Source organism: Anarhichas minor, unplaced genomic scaffold (assembly GCF_050575085.1).
Source record: "Anarhichas minor isolate MPS153535 unplaced genomic scaffold, ASM5057508v1 ptg000003l, whole genome shotgun sequence".
NCBI lineage: Eukaryota > Metazoa > Chordata > Actinopteri > Perciformes > Anarhichadidae > Anarhichas > Anarhichas minor.
Window position 1 is genome coordinate 727187 of NW_027466449.1, and position 14023 is coordinate 741209.

At 43.5% G+C, this 14023-nt stretch overlaps 1 protein-coding gene across 3 annotated transcripts in view; it reads left to right on the plus strand.

Moving 5' to 3' along the window:
• mtor (mechanistic target of rapamycin kinase) overlaps positions 1-14023 on the plus strand; it is a 79394-nt gene that overhangs the window by 41636 nt on the left and 23735 nt on the right. For all 3 annotated transcript variants that reach the window (XM_076092635.1, XM_076092643.1, XM_076092653.1), the window contains exons 29-34: positions 3220-3295; positions 4878-5017; positions 7586-7686; positions 8129-8244; positions 10841-10918; positions 11251-11358. In XM_076092635.1, the coding sequence (XP_075948750.1) occupies positions 3220-3295; positions 4878-5017; positions 7586-7686; positions 8129-8244; positions 10841-10918; positions 11251-11358 (619 nt within the window). The remainder of the gene's footprint in view (positions 1-3219; positions 3296-4877; positions 5018-7585; positions 7687-8128; positions 8245-10840; positions 10919-11250; positions 11359-14023) is intronic.

A 14023-nucleotide genomic window follows, 5' to 3' on the forward strand; every position in this document is an offset into this window, starting at 1 on the left:
AGAGTGTAAGTGATTTGTTTCAGCGTGCCTCGACCCATCTGAAAGATTCAGTCAACATTTCTGCTTAAAATATGCCCGAAACATATGCCACCGCTGCAAATGTTTTATAGCTTAAAAAGAAAAACGCCCGGTATGAGTCTGTCTAAGGTGATTGTGATTGCTTTCTCCTCAGGTCAGAGAAGTTTGAATAGCAATGGTGCAGAGCTCTGTTTTTGTAATAAAGGGGGCAATAAATATAAAAGTTTGCACTCATAAAGCAAGCTGAAAGACATACTGTTCTTTCTGTATTCGGCCAAATGTAGTTCTCTGTGTCCCGTAGAATACATTATTTAATTCACTCTCAGGCTATTTTGTTGTGTTTACATTGTAGCATCTGGCTGCCTTGTGCATTTATGAACCGGTATCGAGGATCTCACGACTTGTGGCCCCGCACGAGAGAGAGAGAGAGAGAGACGCTTGAAGGAAGTTTTATGCTTGCTAATACTTTGACGGAGTTTCTGCTTCAGGAGAACATTACGTGAGCCTTGTCATCTGGTTGTGTTTAGACTCCGTATGCTCGGAGCTGGCAGCCAGATGGCTTCAGCTGAGGGACAATGAAATCTCCAGGGTCCGCAGGAGAGAAAGCCCTCATTCTGATTCGTCTCCTCGGATGAAGCCACATCTGGGCAGCTTTAGCATACCTCGGCAGCTTGTGTGCGGGGGGACGCGGAGGCCTCGGCGGCGCTTTGTTCATCTGGTGCTGACTTGATTATTTGACAACAAGTAGTAATTTGTTGGTCCAATTGGAATTAAAAAGTATACACAACATACCCGCGTGTTATCGTCAAGTGTTATCCAAAATACTGGATGAGTAGTTGTGTTTAATGAAGTGGGGATAATTATTTAATGAGTTGCCGAATGCGTGGCACTCCATCAGGCCTCACGAGAGTCATAGACAAATGCTTATTTACTCAAATGAGCTCACTTTGTTACACAATCGCGTTCTGTCTAGTTCGATTTCCGTCCGATCCTGAAGTCTTGCACCCCCCCCCCCCCCGTCACTTCAAGTACTACAGTGTGTGAAACTAACATATTGATTGTCACGCAAGACCAAAAGACATGAAGGATATCTTGCGCCACTGTTTGGCTTGTGATAGATCTTAGAACTTGTATTTCATTTCCAAAGATCTTGTTGTAGCTGCTATACAGTTATTTTAAGATCACTTCAGTTTCACTTCAACAGAGCTATCATATTCTTGTTTCTGGTCTATAACTTTAATATTTCACGTAGAGCCGCTGGTGCAGTAATTAGCACTAATTGCTAAAGGATAAGTGCTTATAGCTACTGGATGGTCATTCCATGTGGCATGCTCAGTCAAGCTCTCATTTAAGAAAAGGGTTACAAGATACAAGGCTCCGCTATTGTCACAACACATTTCTGTAACATACATACGTGATTGAAGCTACTTCACACGGCTGAAAGATCCACCGGATCCATGTGTGTGGTTAGTTACCGTCTTGGTAATTGTTTTATGAACACTTGGAGTTAAAAAATTATGCCAAGCCTTCAGACTTTTTGGGAGATCTTTGAATCCATCAGTGACATGAATAATATGACGAACCCCTTCCTGTTATTGCCTCGTTGGGATTGAGACCCGGGGGGACGCAGTGTGGCCGGATGCAATCTGTAATGTGGTCTCCTCTACTGCTGTTGGCTGGGCGGCTCATCCTCCTCAGCTGGAGGAAAGCGGTGCCACCGTCTCATTAAAGATGGCCAAGAGAGATTCTGTTTTACTTGAAGCTTGACGAATCTAATTCACATTGAAAGGGAACGCGAATAGATTGGAAAGCATCGGGAGGCATTTTTCCGACTGTGACGACCTAACCCAAATACCAGACTGGGAGAGTTCATAGCCTGACTCCTGCTTGGCTTGGAGTAACATTGTAGAAGTCCAACTAAGGGCTACTTTCTATTTATTTTTGAAATTATTATTTTATCTGCTGATTTTGTGATTTATAAACTCCAAAATTCCATTAAACAGAAGTATTAAAAAGGACAATATGTAGATAAGATCAGTTCCACTCAGATTTTACATTTTAAAAATAAAAACAGCACCGGCTTTGGATTCTTATCAGTATCAGGAGAGAATCAGTGCATCCTTGGTTGCATTAAGTCTTTCCTGGGACACGTATTGGCACATGATTAGCAGCTCGGAGCATTGAGTCTCGAGTGGTCCAGTGGTCGGATTGTCTTCTGTTTCCAACTATGTACAAGATAGCTGCCGTTGTTATTCTACGTGTCACCACGCAGGGCGGCACCAGCAGCTCCCCGAGCTTTGGCATGACCACTTGCTGTGCCATCTCATCACATTTCCTGGCCTTTACCCCACGTCCAACCGGGTTTTTGACATATGTATACTCAAGTATCCTTCATCAACTTTCCCCTGCTGTCCTCAAGAACTCCACCGCATACCAGTCCTCTTCAAACGCTACATTTTACAGATGTATTGGCCGTGCCTGCACAAGGGTTTTGCAGTTGAGGAAATATAATAGCCTCGCGGTTCATACGAGTGTTTCCAGATGTGGTGGCGTTGCGGGAGAGTGGAGGGTGTACAAACGGGAATGGTGGTGTCCTGACAGATAACACATCATTTGTCGAACAAGCGTGACACATGTCTAAAGGTGTGTTTCGTTTTCACAATAAACACCTTGCTGAAAGAGGAAACGTTTATTCTACATTGTCAAAATGCATTGAAGCAGGCTTTTTAGTTCGCATTGTTGGGTAAGTTACTTTTCTTGAAGGCAGAATGATGGTTCAGGGACACACTTGTCTCTCAACCCCGGAGAAACCCGGGGTTCTATGTTACAGCCGGTGAAGGATCACAAACTCGTGTCTGCACCACTGACTCATACACTGGTTTGTTGTCGCCCACACGGTTGATCTGACAAAGGAAAGCCACCAACGTCAACTGTGGAGTTGGCAGCAACACAGACTTCAGTGCGAGGCATTTACATTACATAGTGGGGCGTAAAGGACTTCTGGGCAGTTAGACATTCAACATCTACTTGATGTACCTGTGTAATCACTCACAAGGATGTGGAATTCATGAAAATCATTTTGTAACTACTAAACGAACTGCATCCACATATTGAACCAGATATTTCCCCAAGTGTAGGTATTCTAAGTTTTGTCTTCCAATTGGTCTAAAAGCTTGTCTTTGCTTTTGTCACATTTTGCAGCATCAACAATAAACTACAGCAGCCAGAAGCTGCATCAGGGGTTCTGGAGTACGCCATGAAGCATTTTGGTGAACTGGTGAGTATTTAAAGAAAGGAAACCTTATCTTGGGTTGTATTCAGGCACTGGGACCCAAAAGAAATGTAGCCTCCTTTGTTTTTTATTTCAATCATACCATTACATTGGCACAGTAGGCCAGCTACTGCAGAGGGCCTCTGCCAACCAACATTTTGTCACTTGTAACTGTATCAACAACCCTAACCAACTCAGATCTTTGCATTTGTTGATGCATCTTCAGACTGAATACGTTCATTCTGGGCTGTGTTACACGTGGCCTCTTGTACACATGCACGTCTTCCCGGAATATCCTCTCCCCGATACACGCATGGGGATGAGGGCCGCTGGAGACGCATGCCCCCAGAACCCCCTGTTCTTAATGTGCAGCACGTGGAAAAACCTAAATAGCTTCATCTATTGTGGCTTCTGATGGGGCCGAGTTGAAAGCATACAGAATATGTCACTATTCTTTTATATTACTGAAAACTCCTCTGTGACCATGTTCTGTGTGGGTAGACCTGGTCCAGATATGAAATAACTGTCAAACAGTGGACATGCATTGGACTCCATCACACACATGTTCCACATCAATTCCATGAGTTATTTTCTGATCGTTCCCCCTCACTGTAACCAAACTTGCATCTTTTAGTACCTGGTCTTGTTTGCTTGTTTGGATGTACCGGGCAGCCTTTTTAGGATTAGTATGAATTATGGACTTAAAGGAAGAATTCACCCTTATAATGATCATTTGTATATGAATTACTCAAGAGTTCTTGATGAAAAACTTGTCAAAATAATAAATTATACTATAATTATATATTTATTTTACTGTAAAACACTTTAATAGATACAGGTAGGACATTGACGTCAAAATCTAACACAGAGAAAGTAGATGACATTCAAAACAGCCATGCCATTCATCTTGAGGGCTGTGATGGACTGAAATTATATCCCTCTCGTGTACACTCGAGTGTAAATGAGAGATTATAACCTTTTTATGACAATTTGTGCCTAACGGCTAAAAAAAAAAAAAATCCGTTAACGAGCAGAGTTACTAATACTTAATCTTTTTTCCTTTCTTCTACAATCCACTGTTGCCACAAATCCAAATTCAAAGCTTAGCTGGTGTTGAGGACAAAGTCAATGTATAAAGTGGTTATTTTTAGCCTAAAGTCAAGTCAAATGTTTTCCCCCAACTACTAGGACCCCTATGGAAAAGGTCTTTCCTTCTGCCTTTGTGAACAGCGTTTATGTTTCTCTGTAAAAGAGTGAAAAGACTCAGTCTCGCAGTGCACTTCCGGGAACCTTGTTTATGAGGCGATCGTCTGGAAAGCTTTACTGTTAGAGGATGGAAGGTTTCCCTGTTTGGTATAGCAGTCAGGAATCATCAGTAAAGGTGGGAAGAGATCTATGTACAGTACGTAATCTACCAAAGGAAGTCAATACTTTTACATGAGGTCAACGTTTAGATAGAACAGGTCCAGGACTGATTGGTTAAAATGGGAATCTTTAATCTCTAACACAAAAAAAACCCAACAATTTATTACATCGTCAAACGGTCAACATATCAAACATGTGTCTACTTTTTGTTTTTATCTTCTAGGAAATCCAAGCTACTTGGTATGAGAAGCTACACGAGTGGGAGGATGCTCTGGGCGCATATGACAAGAAGATTGACATGAACAAAGAGGATCCAGAGCTCATCCTGGGCAGAATGCGCTGCTTAGAGGCCCTGGGAGAATGGTATGTCGGGGGTCCTATCTGTTGTGTGAGTTCAGTGGGGCTGCAGCAGTCCGTTCAAATCTGTGTTCTTCTGGTCTCAGATTCAATGACACGTATTTGCCTCTACAAACACTCAGAGAGTCAGCATTATTGTTTGACTGACATACTGCTGTGTGTTGTTTTTTTTAGAATACACATTTCTTCAGTTTTTAACCTCTGCTCTAACGGATAAAGACAGTTTCTGAGGTAGTATACTTGCAGTGAGCTATTCCATCTCCTATTTTCGTTGGCCGCTTAATTCCTAATGAGTCCTGACATTAGGGCCTTTAATGAGTAGTCAAAAAAAGAGAGAGAAACATTCCTAATTTCCTAATTCCTAACCGGAAAATGCACGAACAGGCGTCCAACGGCAGCAAGAGGCGCCGCCGCTGCAATGAAACCTCACCACGGCTGAGGCTCGACTCCATAATGACCGCCCGCCTTCAAGGAGCACTTTTTTTTTTAAGGGAAAAAGAAAGTCACAAGACGTCCCGAGTGGATCCAAATATGTGGATCGTCACCGGGCCCGTGACTCTAAGCAGATGTTAATCTGCTTACGTAACCTGCCTCTATGGGCCATTGTTGTGCACACTATGAGACATTTCACTAGAAAGTGATTCAGTCGATGATTCAGCTAAAGAGAGGCTCTGTGTGTGTGTTTGTGTGTGGATGGGTAAGGTAGGGAGATGATATAACAGTTGACCGGGTCATTCGTCAGAGGAGATCAGACTCAAGAGGGCACATTGTTCCGCGTTAAGGTAAGCGGATATTGTACAAGCGCTCTCTGTGATAATCCTAAACTGGTGAGTTAGGTTGTTAAATGTTTTCGGCAGTTGAACTCAAACATTAGTTAAGTATTGGACAGCTTTGAAGCGTCCTTAAGCCTACAATGTCCAATCAATTTAGCGTATGTGTTTTTGGTTCAAAGTGATTGGGCCTCCCCATTCTGTTAATCTTCACATAGCTTGTTTAATTTCTAACAAAATGCTGCTAATTGGCCCTCAAGCGCAAGCATGCAGCTGTTTTGGCATGTTGTGCTTGGGGAATGCAGGCTTGTGTGTCGGATAAAGCCGCTTTTTGACACCCCTGTATATCTTTCTGTTACAGACTAAAAAAAGAAATTGTTCCACACAGCTGATCTGAAAAAAAGTCAATAAGCATGAAAAGTAATGAAAAGTTGCAGAACGCTTTTTTGTTTTAGTACATATAATAACCGTTTATTGGATAAGGATAGTAAAAAGGATAGTAGATTTTGGCAAGAATATACTGCAAAGTACCAGGATGTCGGTCCCTGTATTCAGCACTACTTGTGTTCTTGTATGTTACTTAAGATGCTCCACAAACCTGCACAGGGTTCCCCGGAGATCTACTGGGAGTTATGTAACGTGACCTACAATGATATGCTAATAAAAACCATTGCATTTAGGTGAGCTAGCTCCCTGGTGCTGCTAGTGTTCATGCTTGACTCACTGTCATGGTTTACTGGAACCCTTTTTTAAAGGAGCTTATTCATCATTAACGCGTGCCGTGAAAACGGACTGTTTATCCCGTCCAAGCAGGTACAAGGAGACTAACGAGAGCGTGAGGGAGGATCACACAGTCCTCTGAGAAGAGGCTCAAGTGAAACAATCCTGTGCAGGGGGACCAATGGCTTGTACTGAAGGGCCTTTAAAAGAGTCTTTAAATTGCTAAATTAGTGTCGCCTTTTACGTTTTATTCTAGCAACTTCTGAAATGAAAATTCCAGAGACGTGAATAATGGTCTGCTGAGTCAAATTAAAAGCTCTTCCCTCTGCTGGACTCTCTCTGTCTGCTTTAGACAAATGTACGGCCAGTGTGCCGGAGCGCTCTGTGCTCGTTGCTTTCATGTTATACGATATAGCCAGGCAGCTGCAGAACGGCTCCACTTCACTTACCTCGGTCCAAACCTGCCTCTCTCTGTCTCTCTGTCTGCGCCTCCCTCTGTCTCTCTCCCTCATCCAGGCTCGCTCCAGCATCCTGCCTGTAATACACATGCGGCGGGTTTGATCTCCCGGACAATGCCGTACTGATTGTTGTTAATGAGGAATTAGTCTTGGTTGGATGCACCTGACCCCAAGGGGAACATCCCATCTGTTTGCTGGGACGCTTGATTTTTATCAGACTCTTTTGGGACGGTACACTGATTTTAAGATGTTCCTCTTTAGGAACAAATGAAGGAATAAATAATGGCAGATGTAGAAGAAAGCCTTATCTCCTTCTCTTGCTTGGCTGGAAGTGCTTGGTTATTCTGGTGACGGATAACTTCAGCTGTTGTTCTGTGCAGGAACAGTACATTCAGTGTCTTAACATTCATGTATTCATTGTCAGGACTTTTTAAAAATCTTTTGAGGATTAAGACTTGACCGGTGCAGTATAGCATCGCTTTAGACACGTTTTAAAAGCCGCAGTTTATGCAAGTGAACCTGAAGATTGCTGAGATCGGCTTCAGAATAACTGATGTCATCACTGGATCTGCTTCTTTTTTTTTTTTTTTTTCTACCATCTGAAGCCTGCGATTGTTGTTTTCCAGGGGGCAGTTGCACCAGCAGTGCTGCGAGGAATGGACGCTGGTGAGCGAGGAAACCCAGGCCAAGATGGCTCGTATGGCTGCTGCCGCCGCCTGGGGTCTAGGTAACCACTTCACGTCAGATATGAACTTAAAATTGAAAATATTTGGAAGAAAAACAATGAAAACAGCAACGGCTCTGGCCAATTCCGCCTCACATAACCAGATGGGAACGGTATCCAGTCATAACATTGACATATCTTAACGTGCAATGGTGGAGAAAAGCAGGGACCACACTGCAGAAGCTTCCTCAGAGGTCTGCGGTCTGGCTCTGACTTTCTTAAATCAATCGTAAACCTTGAGACGAAACCCAAACCGCAGACCCATCTGACCATCTTTTATTCTTGTCAGTGGGAAGCCAAATGTTGAGGTTGCAATCTTTTATATTCTAGCAAGCTGAGGTGGACTGTTGTTCAAAACAGCAGTGACAGTCAAACTTCAACCTGCCTCGGTCTTGCTAAGTTAGAGCTTTGGTGCTATTTGGTAACTTGATTGTTGTCTCTCCAGGGCACTGGGACAGCATGGAGGAGTACACCTGTATGATCCCAAGAGACACACATGATGGCGCTTTTTATAGAGCGGTGCTAGCCCTGCATCAGGACCTCTTCTCATTGGCCCAGCAGGTGGGTTACATCATCACTCACAAATACACCCAATGGATTTCTCCCCCCTCCTCCTCCATTTGATGCACATTAAAAGTCTATATTTTTAGAAAACATCTCATAAAGACATGCCACATGGGAGTCTGGTGTCTGGAATATTCATTAGTCTTTATAGCGAGGTATGAAAAGTTAAAATCATTGGAAACCAACGCTGTAAAGAAACATAAAAATGTCTTTACGGCTATTCCAGACAGGATCAAATTCCCCCATCAGCTCAGGCTTTTCATAAAAAAGAGTGAAATGCACAAGGTTTGTTTAGTTTTTTTTCCTTTTTACACCGTGGTGTGGAAATGTTATGTAACTCTTGAAATTGAAAATCATGGCAGCGTTCGGCCACAAACAAATACAGATCCCTGTCAGCCTGTCAACAAGGTCAGGGTGGTGTTCTCCTCAATGAAGGTTTGTATGTTAGATGAACTCACGCTCCCCAGAGATGGATTTGTTCAAGCTGTCTAACGAACACAAGCTCCAGCACTGACACCAGTTGACACATGCTCCTCCAATCTCCCTGGACTCACCCTCCCTGTCCCCTTTTTCGCCACAAAGCCCGGGAGACCTGCTCTCGGTGCCCCCTCTTCCCTCCACAGCTCTAATTTGGAGATTAGACCCAGGTGTGGCCCATAGGATTCGACATCAGCTGAATAGGAAAAGCAGACTTTGGACTCTTGGCAACAATGAGGCCGCTCAACAATGAGTGGAGAGGAATTAAAAGCAGATGGAGCGAGGGTGAAAGCTTAAATGTCAACATGAGCTCAGTCTAGTCTTCCGGATGTGGTTGGTAATCCTCCCACTTAAGTCCTTTTGATTCCATCGGGCTGTTCCTTTCCTCCCGCCCGTACCCCCCAACAACCAGACGTGCGCTCCGGGAGTTTCGCCGCGTGTCTTTGCGAAAGGGTTCAGGTTACTTTGCTTTATGAATCTCTGTGTTTTGGTCTGTTCCAGTGATGACGTGTAGACATGGCAGTCATGCTCTCTCCCCCCCCCCCCCCCAAAGTAGAGAAGTCCGTGGCTGTGCCAAGATTCGTGATATATCCAGTGCTCCGGTGTGCGTTTGATTAGCAAATTGTCTCATGGTTTTCACAAACTTCGAGTTTCCTCCAGCAGTTGATTTGGCTCCAACCGTTCACATAGAGGCCTTCATATCACGCTGCAGTGATAAAGTGATCTGACTGCACCTATGCAAGTAAGTAGGATCAACCTTTATGTGGGAGAATGGGAGATTGGGTCACGGTTTGTTTGTGCTGCCAGAAGCCAGACACTGCATTTATCAGGAGTTGTCTGGACTGCACATTTCCAACGAGGCCCCATAGCAGTAATTCAGGAGTAAACAGGACCATAACTGAGGGGAGGCTGTAAAGAAGCAGCCTCATTGTCACCTCGTCCCAGCCGCCCTCCCACAATCCCTCCTCTTGTTGTGCATGCCTGAAGTGGTGTTTCGGCACGCCATTCCTCCTTTCCCTCCCCACAAAAAAAAAAAAAAAGATTGGTGAGAGTCGTTCTGAAACAGCTGTGTGCGCCGGCCTCAGAGAGCTTCCTCAGTCAAACTCCCTCATTTTACCTTCCCACTAATAACAGTTCCCAAAAACATTGGCTGTGGAAGCCCGAGAAATCAGCACATTTTCTTCCACAGTACCTGTGTCCTTGTTTGTCCCCTTTGCTGCTCTGGATCGGGTCGTTCTCTCGGCTGCTGTGTTTTTTTTCCGCCCCTCAGGGTTTTCCCTGCTGATGGAATATCTGCTGTGTACTTGTGTTTGGAGAAGTGTAGTCCTGTTACGAAAAGTCAGGGAACTGAGTTTACCAATGATTCGGTAATATACGGTAATACACCCCAAAAAACATTTTTAGGGCATGAATGTACTGTGTGAGCCGGTTAAACATCATGAAAGCATTTTGGGGAATTTGCATCACTGTCCTGGAAGGAACCATGACTAACCCTATTTTATTCACTCCCTATTCTCAAACCCCTCTCCCTGTCGCCGAATGGGCGTGCAAAATCAGGCTGTTTTTTAAAGATACATTTGACATCCACAACCACGGTTGCATAGCTTTCACACTGTTCATTTCCCTCCTCTCATAAAACACTTGGCACTCAGCTTTGCATCAAACCAGTTTTGCTAAACAAGCTGGCGTTCTAGTCCTCGCTGCATTTATGTGTCGCTGTTGGCTCGACTTAAATGAGAAGGGTGCGAGCAGCGAGCAATAACATGCCTTTGTACACTTTGTACAAGGTGTTTTTATTCCCTGGGTTTGGTCCAATCCCGGCTGGTCCTGATGCGAGACGTTTTTTTGGACGGTGTGACATTGTGTTATGTGTACATGCCGGGGTCGTGTTCGCCATATGTTATTGAGGAAACTGCTATTTGTTAGCTTTACTGAGAGTATCTTGGGTAGGCAACTTAGTTAGGTCATGGATTAAACCTTCTTTCTCATGTCAAGGATGTGCTGCGGCTTCAGAAGCTAGTTGACAATTGCACCATCAGTGCAACATTCAGGCAGACATTCATTTCATTAAAAGATCACACTGTAAATGTTTTATTGTTGTTTATTCTTCATGTAGTGTATTGACAAAGCAAGAGACCTCCTGGATGCGGAGCTGACGGCCATGGCCGGAGAGAGCTACAGTCGAGCCTACGGGGTAAGTGAGTCAGACAAAAATATTCAGCGCTTGGCTTCAGTGGACCATCTCATTTTTCATAGCGTTCATGTGCAGAGGGATGATGCCACGGCATCACAATCTTATGAAAAGTTTAAGTCTCTGATCTAGCGTCTTTAGAAGTCAAAAAGCATTATTATTTGCAGTTTAACCACTCGATGAAGGTCCAGTGGCATGCTGAATGCATTTAATTGTAGATTCTGATCAATTTACAAGCTTTAATGATCCTTTTTTAAAATATTGCACAGAAGGTAAATTTAATTAATGAACGTGTGAATAAGAATTAATGTGTGTGTGTGTGTTTTGGTCTCCAGGCCATGGTGTCGTCCCAGATGCTGTCAGAGCTCGAGGAGGTGATCCAGTATAAGCTGGTGCCAGAGAGGAGGGACATCATTAGAGAAACATGGTGGGAGAGGCTTCAGGTAACTGCAGCGTATGATAGACCGACACACACACACACACACACACACACTCACGTGTGCAACTACAAATGTGAAACAGCTGTTGCAAAGGCTACTGTTACTAATGGGAAACATTACAAGACAGACGCCATACATACACACTAATACCTCAGCAAGTACGGATTCACCGCCTGATAGATTTGGGTGTTTATTTCTACATTTTGAAGTATATTTGTAAAAGCAGAATCATGTTGGGCTCTGGTATCATGTTGGGCTCTGGTAAGTTTACTGTGCTTGAACAAACTTCAGATGAAGGTGGGTGCTAACTAAGTCAAAGATATGGTCCACATGCAGCCAAAGCTAGCTACAATCTCTCCAAAATAGTCCATTTGTCTCCAGAAACAAATAAAAGAAATGAGAAGAGAAAATCTATAGATTTTTATATATTAAATGTTTTTAGCACACTGTCCACAAGTGGCCAAATGTGATTTGTGGGGTTTGTCTCTGTTATCATCTCTCTCATCATGAAAGAAATGAGGTGATCTTGTGCCGTAATGAGTTTTTTAATATTTGCCCACTGAATGCAGTCGGCAGCAGCAGCATGTGAACCACCCGTTCACCTTTGATTCCATTCACATAGCAGGTCACTTATATTAGTGTAAGTTGGATGATGACAAAGTGATATCAGATTTGAACCTCGCAGAGACTCACTCTGAGTCCCGTGTTCGGATCGTTTTTTACATTAACTGAAAGTCATGACCATACGTGAGAGTTGGAACATACAGTAAAAGGGCTTGTGAATCATGAGCTCAGTAAATATAACTGCCCTCCCCCCAAAGAACCTACACACTAAAGAAAATAATATACATCATTCAGCGGCACCCTTACTTGCCATCGCCTGCATGAAATGACCATTGTAGGAATATTCAGAAAAAAACCCATCCAAACTTCCTACTTCCTGAGTCTGATTATGATTACTATTATGATCTATGTTAATTATGAATTACAGTGTTGTACTGCTGTCTCATTTAACAACACGTTAAATGAGACAGCAGGACGTGTGGAAGAACCACAAATGCGCAAGCGGTTGAGGAAAACTGTGCCGCCCACCAAGTCTTTTGACATTTGAGACAAATGCCATCCAATCCAAGATGATACTGTTCAAGTTCATCGTTTCCATGTTGGCCTTCAAGATGTGATTGTCTGGAAAAAGAGCCTCTGCCTGGTATGTGCACGTTGAGGGAAGAATTTTGAGTTGGGCAGAAAAACTGAGAAGCCATCGATCTGTGACGCACCATTCCTGATAACATTGCATCCAAGCTGCTCGGTTTAATACGGCGTTTATAATGCTGCTTACCCTCTCTGCCTGTTGGCGTTCCTGTCCTTCATATCCTGCTCAGATGTTACTGGCATCTTGGAAATTCCCAAAACCTGCGTCATCCTTTGCCCTCGCTGCAGCCCAGGGCGATTCTATTTGTCTTTTCCTGCCCAGCTGTTAGAAATGCACCGAACTCTTACTAATATCCTTTTGACATTTCAAAAGTTTCTGTGTAATTAGCTTGACCATTGAATGGAAACCTTGACACACACCCACTCGAACCCTGTGCAGTAAATTGAAGATACTCTTGAACATCTCAACCTTTTCCAGACGGAGGTGGGTTGGGGGAGGTATTTAGGATCAAGAGGGGTCTTCTTGAGCAAACAGAGCAGCCCATAATGGCACCTGAGCTGGTGTTTCTTCTGTCTGTAGTGATTTATTGGAGGCTGACCTCACACATCTGTCTGGGAGTCACTGTCCCGCTCCCTTCTGTCCATGCCAGTCTCTCCCTCATCAAAGGATCATAGGTATGGCAGCGAGCGTATGAAAACACTGCACCCCAAATGTGTCAGAGTGAGTTCTTGCACTTCTATCCCCGTGACGACCTGTTGGAATTTCGGGCTCTTTGCTTCTTCTCGTCCTTTTCTCGTGTGTGCAGCGCTCCTCTACGCACACATTTTCAAACCATTTAACTCACACTTTTACTGTACCAATTCCATATCATAAAGGTCTAATATGTAACATTTCCACATCAAAATGTCTGAGAAAGACCAGACCTATGTTATTTATTTTGTTGAGTTTATTTCACCCAAATGTTTACAAGAATTTTCTAACCTAGAATAATTTAGTAATTTTAAACAAGGGAACAGTCAATGGCGTCATATTTACTTTGAACGTGCGTCAGGGTTGTCTGCAAAAGTTGTCATAAATCATTTTTTAATCCAGTTTTAAGCCTCATTTTTACACTGCACTTTTTAGATCTTGGTTATTTTTAACTATATATTTTGTCATCGGACGTCTGGATCTTAAAGTTATTAGAGAAACAAGCTGAGTAAACGTTCGCTGCACCTCAGCTCGAAGCCCCTCCGTGACGTCCCTTTGCCACTGAACACAGATTTTTAATAAGAAACCTCTTTGTTCAGTGTTTTTACCGGTTTTAATCACTGGGTCCGTTAGTTTTGGAGAGGAGGAGACCTCTGCGGATAGTTCGGCTTCCCGGGGAAAACCTCCGCCTGAATCTCAAATTATTAGATAAACATGCTGAGTAAGTCTGACCGCAATGACGGCAATGGTTGTGAAAACAAACAACTCCCATGACCCCACGCTACTTCATAATGTCCCCAACATCGTCTTTTGTTATTGCTTTGA